At 38.6% G+C, this 12963-nt stretch overlaps 1 protein-coding gene across 1 annotated transcript in view; it reads right to left on the bottom strand.

The window, feature by feature from the left end:
- The window catches only part of LOC589360 (TBC1 domain family member 12), a 53250-nt gene extending 43738 nt beyond the window's left edge, over positions 1-9512 (bottom strand). Inside the window, exons 1-2 of the mRNA XM_030985440.1 lie at positions 7575-9512; positions 2128-2397 (exon numbers count right to left, since the gene is read on the bottom strand). Coding sequence (XP_030841300.1) covers positions 2128-2397; positions 7575-9115 — 1811 coding nt within the window. The 5' untranslated portion in view covers positions 9116-9512. The remainder of the gene's footprint in view (positions 1-2127; positions 2398-7574) is intronic.
- Positions 9513-12963: the final 3451 nt, after the last annotated feature.

A 12963-nucleotide genomic window follows, 5' to 3' on the forward strand; every position in this document is an offset into this window, starting at 1 on the left:
AGGCCCTGATTCAACCAGTCCACCATTCATTCTTGAGTTATGAAAAATACAATAAATATCTATTTTACAAGGGGTATGAATAATTTAGTTACTGGTAGTTGTTAACTGTATATGTATGCAGTTTACGAATACTGGTGTGCTGAGATAATGAGATAACTTTTCTCTGGTGATGATTGGTAACTTAGGGCTTTATTTCATCAAAAGTATGGCTAGGATTAGGGTTGCAATAGGGTTTTAGCCTTTCGGGTTAAGTTTACAGTAAGGATAAGTGTAAAGTTTAGTGTTGGGTCTGGGTTGAAGTTAAGAATTTGATTAGCATACATGCCCGGCCCCCCCACTCAGTATTATTTAGGGTACGCATATGCTCGTACCCTCTTTTTGAAAGCACCCCCTATCTGAGGACTGCCAACATTTCCGAACCCCCCTTTCGCGGGCTTTTCACGGGCTTTTCCTGCTTTGGAGACCCCCCTAAATCAGGAAAAATGCTCAATGTACCCCCCTAAATTTCGGAATAATTTCTCAGGAGTCCAAAGAGATGATAGAAAAAAAGAAAAACACCCCCTTTTTAAAGAAATCTCCGGGTGAAAAGTCAAATACACCCCTTTTTTTACAATTCTCGGGCCGGACTTTGTCGCACGAAAAGTACCCCTTTACCGGACATTTTGGCAACACGCATGCGGTCATTTCGACCTCTGAGTGGGGGGGCCGGGCATACATGTCAGGAATTACAGCGAAGAAATTGGCACAGGAGAAATGTGTCGAACAACCGCTGTCGATGTTGCATCGTCGAATGTGCTGCATTGTATTGATCACTTTAATAATGTCGTCTTCATCTAATTATTATTCTACATAATACTTGAGTAATCCAATCTCCCGATCCAATGATGGTTTTAGTTCACTGACCCATAATGCACTCTTCTTCCCACGACATGCCACTTGCAAATGGACGTGGTGTCTGGCGTTTTCCGATCAATACAGTATTGCTTTTGGGTATGTGTGAACTGTGCATTTCATGAATTCAATGCGTTGTGCACTATGAGGTGTGAAAACTGAAAGGAATATGGATTTGTTATCGCCTTAGCAGGAATATATCCATAATCCACCCTCTCTCCTGTAATGTCATTTTATAATGCTTGTAAATGTACATGAAAATGTAGATCTGTATCATCTGCCGAGAAGCAGAAGAGCATTTAAAGTCCATGTGAAATAGCATCATTTCATGCACATTTATGTACAAGTGCAGGTAGTTTGCGAATTGAATGTACAGTTGTAATATTTGCACATAAGATAACATAAGTTGAATTACATGCAGTTGAATGTAATTAATGTATAAATATCAAAATGCTTTAAAAAAACATTTTCAGAGTGTTTTGACTGTTGCTTTAATAGTAACTAAAGACAAATTTGTATTTTTTGTTTGTTTATTCTTTCATATCTACATGTACATGTACATGTAAATCAATTTGCCAAATACAAGCTCAAAAAATGAAAGCGTTTTATCTAAAAAGTTATCTCAATAATTCACATCAGGTTACTAAATTAACCTGATGTGAATTATTGAGAGTACTTTATATTTGACCTCGATATTGTTAAAACGGAGGACTACAATCGTTATATTTTTCTCTTCAAACAACTGTGAAGATGGTGATTACTGGAACTCTTCTCCACCAAATAAAAGAGGAAGTCCATCCTGATATCAAATTAATTTTAATAGAGGCAGGGAAATGAGAGAAACAGATCAGTGAAAGTTTGAGCAAAATATGATTGAAAGGAAGAAAGTTGAGTATTTTTGAAGTTGCAATCAATCAAACACAAATTGGGAACCCTGTGACGTACACTACATCATTGCGAGGTTCCCCTAACGATGCTCTGTAATTAACAAAATAATGAAATTGTCAATCACGCATTCACCCTACATAAATATCATTATTGCAAATATGTTTCTACACAACCCATGTAAGAAACAATTCTATTCCATCATCAACAACTCAGAAAATGAAATTTTATGATATTTCTGTACAGAGCAAATTGGAGAGGACCTCACAAGATATGTCACAGAGTTGCCAATTTGTGTTTCACTGATGACACTTTTAATACTGCCCTAGATAACGTCCTTCTGTCACTTACTCTGGACGGTTCTCTAGAATGAGTGCGGTGGTGGACGAGGCCTCTTTGAGCCCCGTGTGACGCTTCTTCCAGGTCAGCGAGCTGGTAGGAGGGTGCGTCTGACCCCTCTTCTGAAAGTCCTCTGAGATCTGCATGTGATCCCTCTGCATGGACTCCTTGGCGGGGACACGCCCGAAGAGCTTCCAACCCGGGGGCGAGCCTGGCGAGGCCTCTGCCCCCGCCCCAGCGGCGTGGGAGGAGGACTTGCCCAGGGATTTCCGGAATATGTTCCTGTCAAAACATGAGCAAGGGATGAATTGTTAATTGGATCTAGGCAACACTTTTTTAATAGAGCATGTTAACATTGTTCAATTCGTCTTTCAATTAGCAAACACAAACATGTATGGGTACAGTACAAAAATGTACAGATTTTTCAATATATTCATGGCAACCAAAATTTCAATTTCATGAAATACTTTCAATTTGGTACATGTACATGTAGTCATGTACATTGAAGAATTCAATTGTTCATGATTCTAAGGCTGAAGGGCATGTAAATTATGTGCAAAACAAATATCTCTTTAAAAACAAAATTGTCTAGTGTACTGTACATGTAGGGCGCAGGCATACAGACTATTCAATGTTCATATTTTGGTCATGACCCCATTTCTTTTTTTTCTTCTTGTGATAGATTTTTTCAAGAGGAGTATCACATTCCATTACTTTCTAACCAAGTTATGAATGGTGACCAGTCCACAGACAACCAGGTTAAATGAGCCACACCCTCTCCCTACGGGGGCATGTATTAGTACAGTACACACATATATTTGGCCAAAAATACCAACAGAAATATCTAATTTTCTCAAAACACATACATGTATTAGGAGAATAAATCAGCAAAAATCTAGACCATCAGCAAACATTGCTGCATCACTGGTTGCAGACCGCTGTATTTGTATTTACAATCTCACCGGATTCTTCCTCTCTAGAAAATAGAGGCAGACATTTCATTCTCTCAGCCTCAAGAACAAATATGAATACAATTACATGTAGCAGGTGCATATTTAAACATAGATAAATTATTCGCTTGCAGAAAGCTCCAAGTGAGATGAATTTTGAAGATACACTGTAGTTTTTTTTTTAGATGTAGGGGCTTAACTAATTTTACATTGTACAGTACATGTACTGTACATGAATTGTCTATAGAGTTACATGTACATGTACATATCTAATTATTTATTTGGAATTTGTAGTTGCAATAAAATATTGATTGAGAGTTTAGAACGATTTGGACACACAAAATACATGTAGCCACTAGAGCACCAAATGTGAAAAAGAGCTCCTACGTGTACATGAAGTATTCTATAATTCTACACTCACTAAAGAATTCAATAATTCTTTTAAATTCCATATTAATAATATACATGTACATGTATGTAGGCTAAAGTGTTCAATACAGATCTAAATGTACATTTGTAGGTCATTGTATGAATGTTGTGAACAAGAGTGAGCCCTAATGGAGTATGAGAGACTGACCCTGCTGTGAGGTAGTGGCATTTGTAACTGATGAGTAAAGGAGAATTACATTAAATTACGACATGTTCGGCAGAGCTATGTCAGTACTGTAGTACAATCGTCATGATCGAGACCCATTTGTGTCACGGTATAATGATGTCTTCTTCATACGATCCCCAGAGCCCGAGGTGCGAATACATTTCTGGGTAGAGCGGACAGCTACAGGGCAGGATGACCGATTGCCTCCGATTGAGAAAGGCGGTGGTGTGTGCAGTTTGCCATTAACAATTTGGTACCTCTCGACCCGTTGATGGGCAAGCTTGTTATGTATGCACAGGCATGCTCAGCTGTATGGCACGCATTCAGTGCCATAAAGATCAAACCCCTAGAGGATATTTTGATTAATTATTAATCTCAAAGACTCAAACAGATCAATCTTTTCCCCGAATTTATTAAATAATATTAGTAAAAGCTTGATCTGAATCCTTAATTTCAGTGTTTAACAATGTGAGAACAAGAATCAGCTACACTGTAGATGTGTATGTACAGGTGTACATGTACTGTACAGTACTCCTTGATTAAACCACATTGAACACAAAGATCTAGTGACGATCCTTTGATTTCCTTAAAAATATCTGATAGATGTTTTTTTTTTTTTTTTTTTTTTTACTGTCCTAAAGGCTTGGATTGCCAGGAGGCTGGTTCTCATCCAGTGATTGCTCAAAGCCATCTTCTTCTCTTTTTTTATTGATGAATTTTTAGTTTAGCTTTCTTGACATAATTTGCACAAGTGCAATTGCTATTCTTATTTCATCACAGTTAGGGTTAGGGTGCAGGACGCAAAGTGGATTTGAGTGCATTAGGATCAAGTACGACCAGGGCTGAAGTTGGAAACTTGGTATTATTGTAGGAAACTGACCATTGAGCAACTGTCCCCAGCATATTTGGCATACTACATGTAGACTGATCTTAATGGCATTGAATGCCTGCCATAGAGTCATGCCTCCAGCAGACCACTGCTGAGATTGTAAAGCAGACAGGATAACCCAAGCAGATGAAATGTCATCCTAGTCTGTTCTGTGATGGAGTTCAATATTGATTTCAAACTACCGTGCCAGACTAGAGTGAATTGCGCACTCAACTTGCCACATTTTATTTGTAATTCCAATTGATGTACAAGAACTCTTAATAGATTTCTGTCTGGTGTACATGTAAACAAACAGGTTTTGGGTATTACGCAATGCACATTTAATCTAAAATTACGCAGTTGGTCATTAACAACACTGGTAGTTTTCGATTTAAGAAATAAATCAATAAAAATAGAATTGAAATTAAAAAAAATCAAACCAAATTAATCAAATCAGGGAAATAGGTTTGTTATTATGCAGATTCTACATGTATGCTTTCATTGTTTAATTAATTGGGATCAGAAACAGAGTTTGAAATGCATACACTGTACAGTAGCCTACATACATTGTATGTACATGTACATGTACAGCCGATTCTTTTTGTTATCAATTGTAATGATCTCCATAATGAATTGTTTCGCCTGAGTGTTCAATCATAAGATAATTAGTTTTTTCTCTCTCCTTATCCCAGTGTATGTGGGCAGTAGAGTGTGGGTAGTACACTGAATATGTGCAGGGAAGGTAGAAACTACATGTACATTATAGTGTTTGCATAACTTTGCAATGTTTACAATTCATGTACTATGTACATTGTACTGTACTCTACAGAGGAGGCGCGATAGCTCAGTCGGTAGAGCAGTGGTCTTGTAATACTGTGACCCGGGTTCGAAACCAAGTCGACGCGCTATATTCTTTGACAAGGCATTAATCCTCATTACCAAGACCCTCAGAGAGGACCTAAAGCCGTCAGCCATCTGATTGCTTACTTCCAAGCATTTATGCTTTCTTAGCAGTCAGGTACAATGTAATTAACCACCATCACCATTTACATGTACAGTTGAGCCTAGTTGAGATGGCAAAATTACACTTCATCAGAATTTTCTTTTCAACTTGCAATATACAAGGCTGACATATACACTGTACATGTTACAGTATGGATAGTGGTGTGACCATATATGTATAGTACATTGTACATGTACATGTACATTCTGTAGACAATCTACACTGTACATGTATACATGTACATTTATGATTTATGTACAGTATACTTTCTGATTATAAACTCAGGTCAAAGTGATGTGTACCGGTAGATTATCTTTGTTTTGTGGATGGTATTTCCCCCCAAGACAACATGTACATGTACATTACATGTACATAGTACATGTATCATACATGTACATACTGTTCATGTTTATGTACATGCACATAGCTTTTCATGGATAAAAGCAGTATTTTCATTTATTTTTTTACTGTTTTACCCTAATGATTATCCATTTGAAATATATTTCTAATCTGACTACTTCTAACTGTACGTTACATGTATATGTAATACAGCACGTACATGTACATGTACATGTACATGTACATATGTATACATTGGTACATGTACATGTAGGCCTACTGAACATTTGATTTTTATAAAGTATTTAGTCATCCTCCCAATAGTACTTGTACTGTACATGTACACTGTACATGACTATACTGTGCTAAAGAGTAACAAACTTAAAACCTCGACTCAACATCCAATATCTCCAGAACCAATTAAACTTGCTTTGATCCAAAATTTGTTAAATTGTTATAATTTATTCTTTTTTATTTTTAATATGACTGACAAGTAAAAAAATACATGATCATACTATAATACTAGATGACTGAGAATTGATCTTTTTCTTTTAAACATGTCAAATCACTTGTTCCAACAATTAAAGATAAAGTTGAGTTATGGTCATGCGATTGCATTGTGAAAGAAGACCTTCATCCTGCATATATTTGGTGTGTTCTGCAAGGTTCTGGAATCATCAAAATGATCAGAAATTTCACCCAGTCTTGGCTCACTGTACAAATAAAAGATGTACATGTATGGGACTACATGAACATGTGGCATGAAAATCTGTCCCGATTTTTATGATGTTACATGCTATAATTAGAGTACTAAGGGCAGGCATTTGAAGAGCCATGCTTTTCAGGAAACATTTTTTATCTGATACATGTGTACATGTATTCTTCCACACTTGCATAATAACAATGATAACACTCACAAATTATTTTTCACCTCTTCCCAGAACTCAACCTTCTCTTTAAGGTACATGTACATGTACATATACATGTAGAATGATTAATGAATATTAATCACATGGTTCTGAGAGCTTAATGTCCTGCCCCTGGGATCTATTCTTGTGCTGATCAATCACTCTTTGCCATGAAAGACATGATAAATTTGTTTTCAAATTTATTTTTTCCAACCTAAATTTGTTTTTCCATATCCTTTAGGGTACACTCAGTGGAAAAGGTACAACACTTTATTGAGGACCTAAGGCCAAATAACAAAAATAATGTGTTTCTCGTCCAGGCTTTAACAAAATAGGATGAGGCAGGGGATTACTATTTACTATTTTGCAATTTTGTTTGCAATGTTTTCCAAGGTGGCTGCCATGCTTATTAAAGCTGGCCAAGCCTATTTATTCACAGAAATATTGTGATACATCACATGTACGGTATGACAAAACAAATGATTGTATCACTTTAGAAGCTATTCAAACATAATGTATCACAGGCTTTTTTGTTGTTGTTCGTTTCTTTGTTTTCTTCTTCTGAATAGTAATAAAAGGACATGGCGGCCACAAAAAAAGGCGGGCGGGGAGACGAGAAACACTTCATTTTTGTTATTTGGCCTAATATCGCATGCCTGCATTACGGCTCCTTGACAACATTCAGTTCTTGATTTGCAAATCACTTTACATACTGTACAATGTATATGTACAGACAATTTTATTCTCCATGTATGTTAAAAATGTAAGACTCCTTCTCTCTCTCTCTCTTCCTTACCTAGTCAAAAATCCTCCAAGGCCTCTTTTCTTTGGTTTGGCGCCTGATCCTACAACTGATGCACCAGGAGGGTGTCCCAGCTCTCCATGCTCCAAGTTCACATCCTCGAAACCCACATCCTCCTCTCCACCTAAAACAAGACAATCCGCAATGGCATCATTTAGATCATCCGTTGCTATGGAGATGTTGGAGGAGAAATCATCGGTGCTCAGGCTGGTTGCGGTACTAGTCCTACTCCTCGTAGGTGTGTTGTTTTTATCATCAGGCACTGTGGAGGAGGTCATCACTGGCCCTTTAACAGACTGTACCACTCCTGCTTCAGAGACACGTTCCTGCGAACCAGAGTTGGTACTGGATCCCTCGACCGGAGTCGACGAGACTGAAAGCGTCCTTTGACTCGACCATGATGAGGTGGATTGCGAGTTCTGCTGTGAGTTTGGACTGGGTGTCAAATCGGTGAGATTCTCCGTGAAGAATTGTGGCCTTGTGGGTATCTCGCCACTAGCATCCTCCCATTCTTCTGAGTGGGTGATGTCGATGGTTGCGGGCGAAGTACTTTCCTGTGCTAATTCCAAGGTAGAAGGGCATCGACGTTCAGGACTACTGATTTCATTCTCTACACACGTAGCCTCACATCCTTTAGAGCTAGGTATATGAACTTGTAGCTTAGTTTTAGTATCCAATGTATTTTCCTTACATTCATCTGTCAACTCACATTCAGGTAATGATGTTTCATCACGATCTGAAACATTGCTTGGTCTTGGACTAGTCTGATTACTATCTGTTGGAGTCATTTCTCCAACAGGACTTATTTGCATATTTGTAACTTTCTCATTTAATTCTTCACCAGCACATGATTGACTAATTTCTCCATTGCTTTGTTGGTTAACTATCACTTCTGTTTCAATTCCTCTGCTGTGATTAGACATGGAGTTTGAGGTTCCACCATCAACAGAATGATGACCTGCTGAAGGGACATTTTCATTGCCACTACTAGTTCTTGCGTCTATATCCACGCCTTCACTTTGTGCTAACCTTGATAATGAAACATTCTGATCAGAATTTGAAGGTAAAATACTCGACTCACAATCGATTGAATCGGTATTCATTTTACTTGATATGGATCCACAGCCATCCACAGGAATATGATTATTTATTGCATTGCCATTTTGGGGAGATAAATCTTGTGAACATAAACTAGTATCACACGTCCTTTCATCACTGATAACACTTGCAGAAAGATCTTGTTCATCAATCGATTTATTGTGATGCACCTCAAATTTCCTCTTCCCTGCCGGTATTTCACGCTCCGCGTTGACAACACCCATTTCCTCACTTGCCAACAGCGGGGACTCCCCGGCGGTCTTCACACCGCCGTCCCGCTCGAATGCAGTGTAAGTTGTCGCATCATTCTCCTTCTTTAGACTTTGATTTTTTGCACCTTGACGTCTTGTTTGCGAATCCTCAGTGTGTGCTTTTCCTTCTCCATTATTCAAAATCAAATCTTCTGGATTTGGTTGAGTTACACATGCACTGTTCATGATTTTAAAGCCGTTTCTTTATCGACTTCCGTATTCCATTTCGTGGCTTCGTCGTGTCGGTTGTTGATAATTCCGTTGATTCACAATCTCATCTCATTCATTCGTCCGCTGTATAGTGCGCAGTTTCGTAATGCAGAATCCAATTGAAACCGGGCCGAGGGAGCGATCCGCAAATAATTATCAACACCGATTTTTCATGGACAAGTTCATGTCATAACATACACAAAATCATACAACATCAATGATTTAGGGTAGCTTGGTTTCTCACTAATCCATTAGATAATGACACACAGCACTAAGCAGCCGGTTTAGGACAGAAATTGCTGTCATTTTGGACGGGTCTTCGTCAGTACCGGGGGCGTATCCGAGTGAATCCAACTTATCAATATGAAGTTCAAAGGTCAGCTGCCAATCATCTACTGTAGAATTTACCTCAGCAAATGTACCTCAATTTTTATATTAATCACCCTTTAATATGTATTTTAAACAATTTTCAAATAAAAAAATAATTTTTTTGATTTAATTTATCTTTAAATCTATATTTGGTTGCCGCCATATCCGCAAAAGTAATACATTTACATATAATTAATACAAAAAAGTTACTAAAATGAGACTATTCATAGCGCAGTTTTTCATTCAAGTACTACAAGTTCAGAAGATCTCGTCATTCCCATATTCGGCTACACATTTTTTCGCAAGCTAGTGACCATGAATTCTATTCGTTTATTGGACGAGAGGAAATAAAAATTGGAAAAGAAAAAAACTTTAAATTGGCCTAACCTATCAAAACACTAGATAGCTGAAAAATAGAATTAAAGGCCTCCGAGTGCTTTTTTGCTCACGCTTTGCTCGTCCTACTGCTGCCTCATTAGGATAGGCGAAATAAATATAAACACGTATACAAACGGAGGGGGGGGGGGGGCCGCAGATGGCGGGGAGGAGCGATGATGCACAAAATCATAGAGTCACACCTATGGTCACACAAGCGTAGTTTGTTAGGGGTAGGACTTATTTATTGCCCCCCCCCCTAAGTTCCCTAGATGATTTTATGTTATTGTTGTTTTCTGTTTTATCATAGATGAAAAGAAAGTGGCCCCTTGTGCACTAAGTAGCTACGCCTAGGCCTATACAAACTAGATCAGCGATACTCATTTGAAATAATCATGGATTATTTGAAAAGGAGAAATGCGGAAGATGTGATTGCTTACTAGATTAATTTCGCCCCCCCCCCCCAAAAAAAATAAATAATAATAATAATAAAAAATATATATATATATATATATATATCCTTGATGAATCTTTGGTTGCGATTTGGTTTAATGATGCCTTCAGGATTATGGTATGATTCACACTTGTACAATTCATTAAGGTCCAACTCAGAAATTAATTATATATTAATCCGTTTTAACAGGACTCATCCAAGAATGATGTGCTTGCTGAAATTTAAATTATCAGTAATCATATTATAGTTAGCCGCGTTATGTTTTGTCTCCCTCCCCTTCCCCCGGGCAGGCCGGCAAGCAATGTTTTGACACACCACTGGGTCCCCCCCCCCCCCCACTCAGTGTTATTTAGGGTACGCGTATGCATGTTCCCTCCTTTTGAAAACATCCCCCTAAATCCGGTGTGTAAAGTCATATAGGTCAATTATTTTTTGTATGTTACGAGCCGGACTTTGCTGCGTGAAAAGTACCCCTTTACCGGACATTTTGGGAACATGAATGCGGTCCCTACATTCCAGGAGTGGGGGGGGGGGGGGCGGGGGGCACTGGGTTCATAATTTGTATGAACATCTTGCGTGAACCAAAAGGCGGTGATCGGAAGGTAGTGACATGCACAAATAATATGTTCAACGCCTTGAATTTTGAAACAGAAAAAGAAAGAAAGTCGAATAGTGATGGTGGCTAAACTCTTTAAAGGTAGAAGTCTTCTAAAAATGTAAGGAAAATTCAGATTCTAAAGTAGAAAATATTTTTGCCTGATTGTAGTACACGCATAACAATTGGCAATCTAATTACGGAGGAAGATTGATCGCTGTGTGCGAATCATAATTTTTCTACGGCACATGCATACATTACACTTACATTAATTTGAATGGGCCTATACTTGTTTACCAAAATGCAAATGATTGTGAATTTTGGTCAGTCATAAATATGGAGTTGATACTGGTTTATGGGACGCTGTACATGAAACTAATCAAGGCCGGATCCTGCCCCCCCCCCCCTCCCGGAATTTAAAGCAGTGATAAGCATGATGGATCCAGGGGTGGCGAATCGACCCCTCCCCTTTTTGGGGCGGCCCCCCCCCCCCCAAAAAAAAAAGAAGAAAAACAGGGGAAGAGAGCGCGACGGAAAAAAGAAAAAAGAGAGAGTAAAAGAGAAAAAAGAAGAGCGAGGAGTAGAACCAAAAATAACCCTAATCCACCCCAAGCTATACTCAATGCGCCCTACCCTTTTGGGGCGGCCTAAATGAGGGGTAAATAAAAGGAAGGAAGAAAAAGAGAGAGAGAGAGAGAGAGAGAGAGAGAGAGAGAGAGAGAGACCGACGGAAGAAAACTAGATATAAAGAGAAACGTAAACAATTAAAGAAGATGGAGGGGCAGAGGAAAAAGAAAGACAGAAAGAGAGAGAGAGAGAGAGAGAGAGAGATGGGGAGAGAGAGAGAAGGAGAGAGAGAGAGAGAGAGAGAGAGAGAAAGAAGAAAAAGAGCATGAAACTTAAATTCGCACATACAGATTATTGGCCCGGCATGCATTGTGTCTACAAGAATTCGGATGAAAGTAGAACAGTAGAAACAAATTCTATAATTTTGAAATAAAAAAGCTGAAAGAAAGTCGAATAGTGATGGTGGCTAAATTACTCCTAAAGGCAGAAGTCTTCGAAAAATGCAAGCAAATTAAAGTTTCTAATTAAAAGTGGAACAAATTTTTGACTGATCGCTACTCGCATATCCATTGCCAATTTTAATTACGGATTAATTGCGCGAATCATAATTTTCTATGGCACATACACTTACGTTAATTTGATTAGGCCTATTTATTTACCAAATGCAAGTGATTGTGAACTATCAAGGTCAGTCATAAATAAGGAGTCGATATAACATTGGGTTATGGGACGCTTTATACATAAAACTAATCACTGAGGGGATCCCGCCCCCTCCCGGCCCCCTCCCCCCCCCCCCCCCTCCCGGAACAAGCAGTGATGGAACCTGGGGTGGCAAATCGGTCGCTCCCCTTTTCGGGGCGGCTATAAAAAAATGGGGGAAGAGAGCGCGACGGAAGAAAAAAAGAAGAAAAGAAAGTGTAAAAGAGAAAAAAGAAGAGAGAGGTATAAAGAACCAAAAATAACCCTAACCCACCCCACGCTATATGCGCAATGCGCCTTAGGGCTTTCTTGGGGCGGCCTTTAAAAAAAGAGGGGAGAGAGAGAGAGAAACAGAAGAAAAAATAAGAAAAGAAAATGTAAAAGAGAAAAAAGAAGAGAGAGGAATAGAACAAAAACAAAAACCTATAACCCATCCCAAGCTATGCGCAATGCGCCCTATATAGGGCTTTCTTGGGGCGGCTTTTAAAGAAAGGGGAGAGAGAGAGAGAGAGAGAGAGAGCGACGGAAAAAAAAGTAGAAAATAAAGAGAAAATAAGATTAAAAATAAAAGAAGATGGAGGGTCAAATGAAAAGGAAAGACAGAGAAAAACAGAGAGAGAGAGAGAAAGAGAGAAAGAGATCGGCGGAAGAAAAAGGAGAAAATAAAGATAAAATAAGGTAAATATAAGAAGATGAAGGGGCAGTGGAAGAAAAAAGCCAGAGAAAGACAAAGACAAAGAGAGAGAGAGAGAAAGAAAAAATGAG

Source organism: Strongylocentrotus purpuratus, unplaced genomic scaffold (genome assembly GCF_000002235.5).
Source record: "Strongylocentrotus purpuratus isolate Spur 01 unplaced genomic scaffold, Spur_5.0 spur5_scaffold_15, whole genome shotgun sequence".
Taxonomy (NCBI): Eukaryota; Metazoa; Echinodermata; class Echinoidea; order Camarodonta; family Strongylocentrotidae; genus Strongylocentrotus; species Strongylocentrotus purpuratus.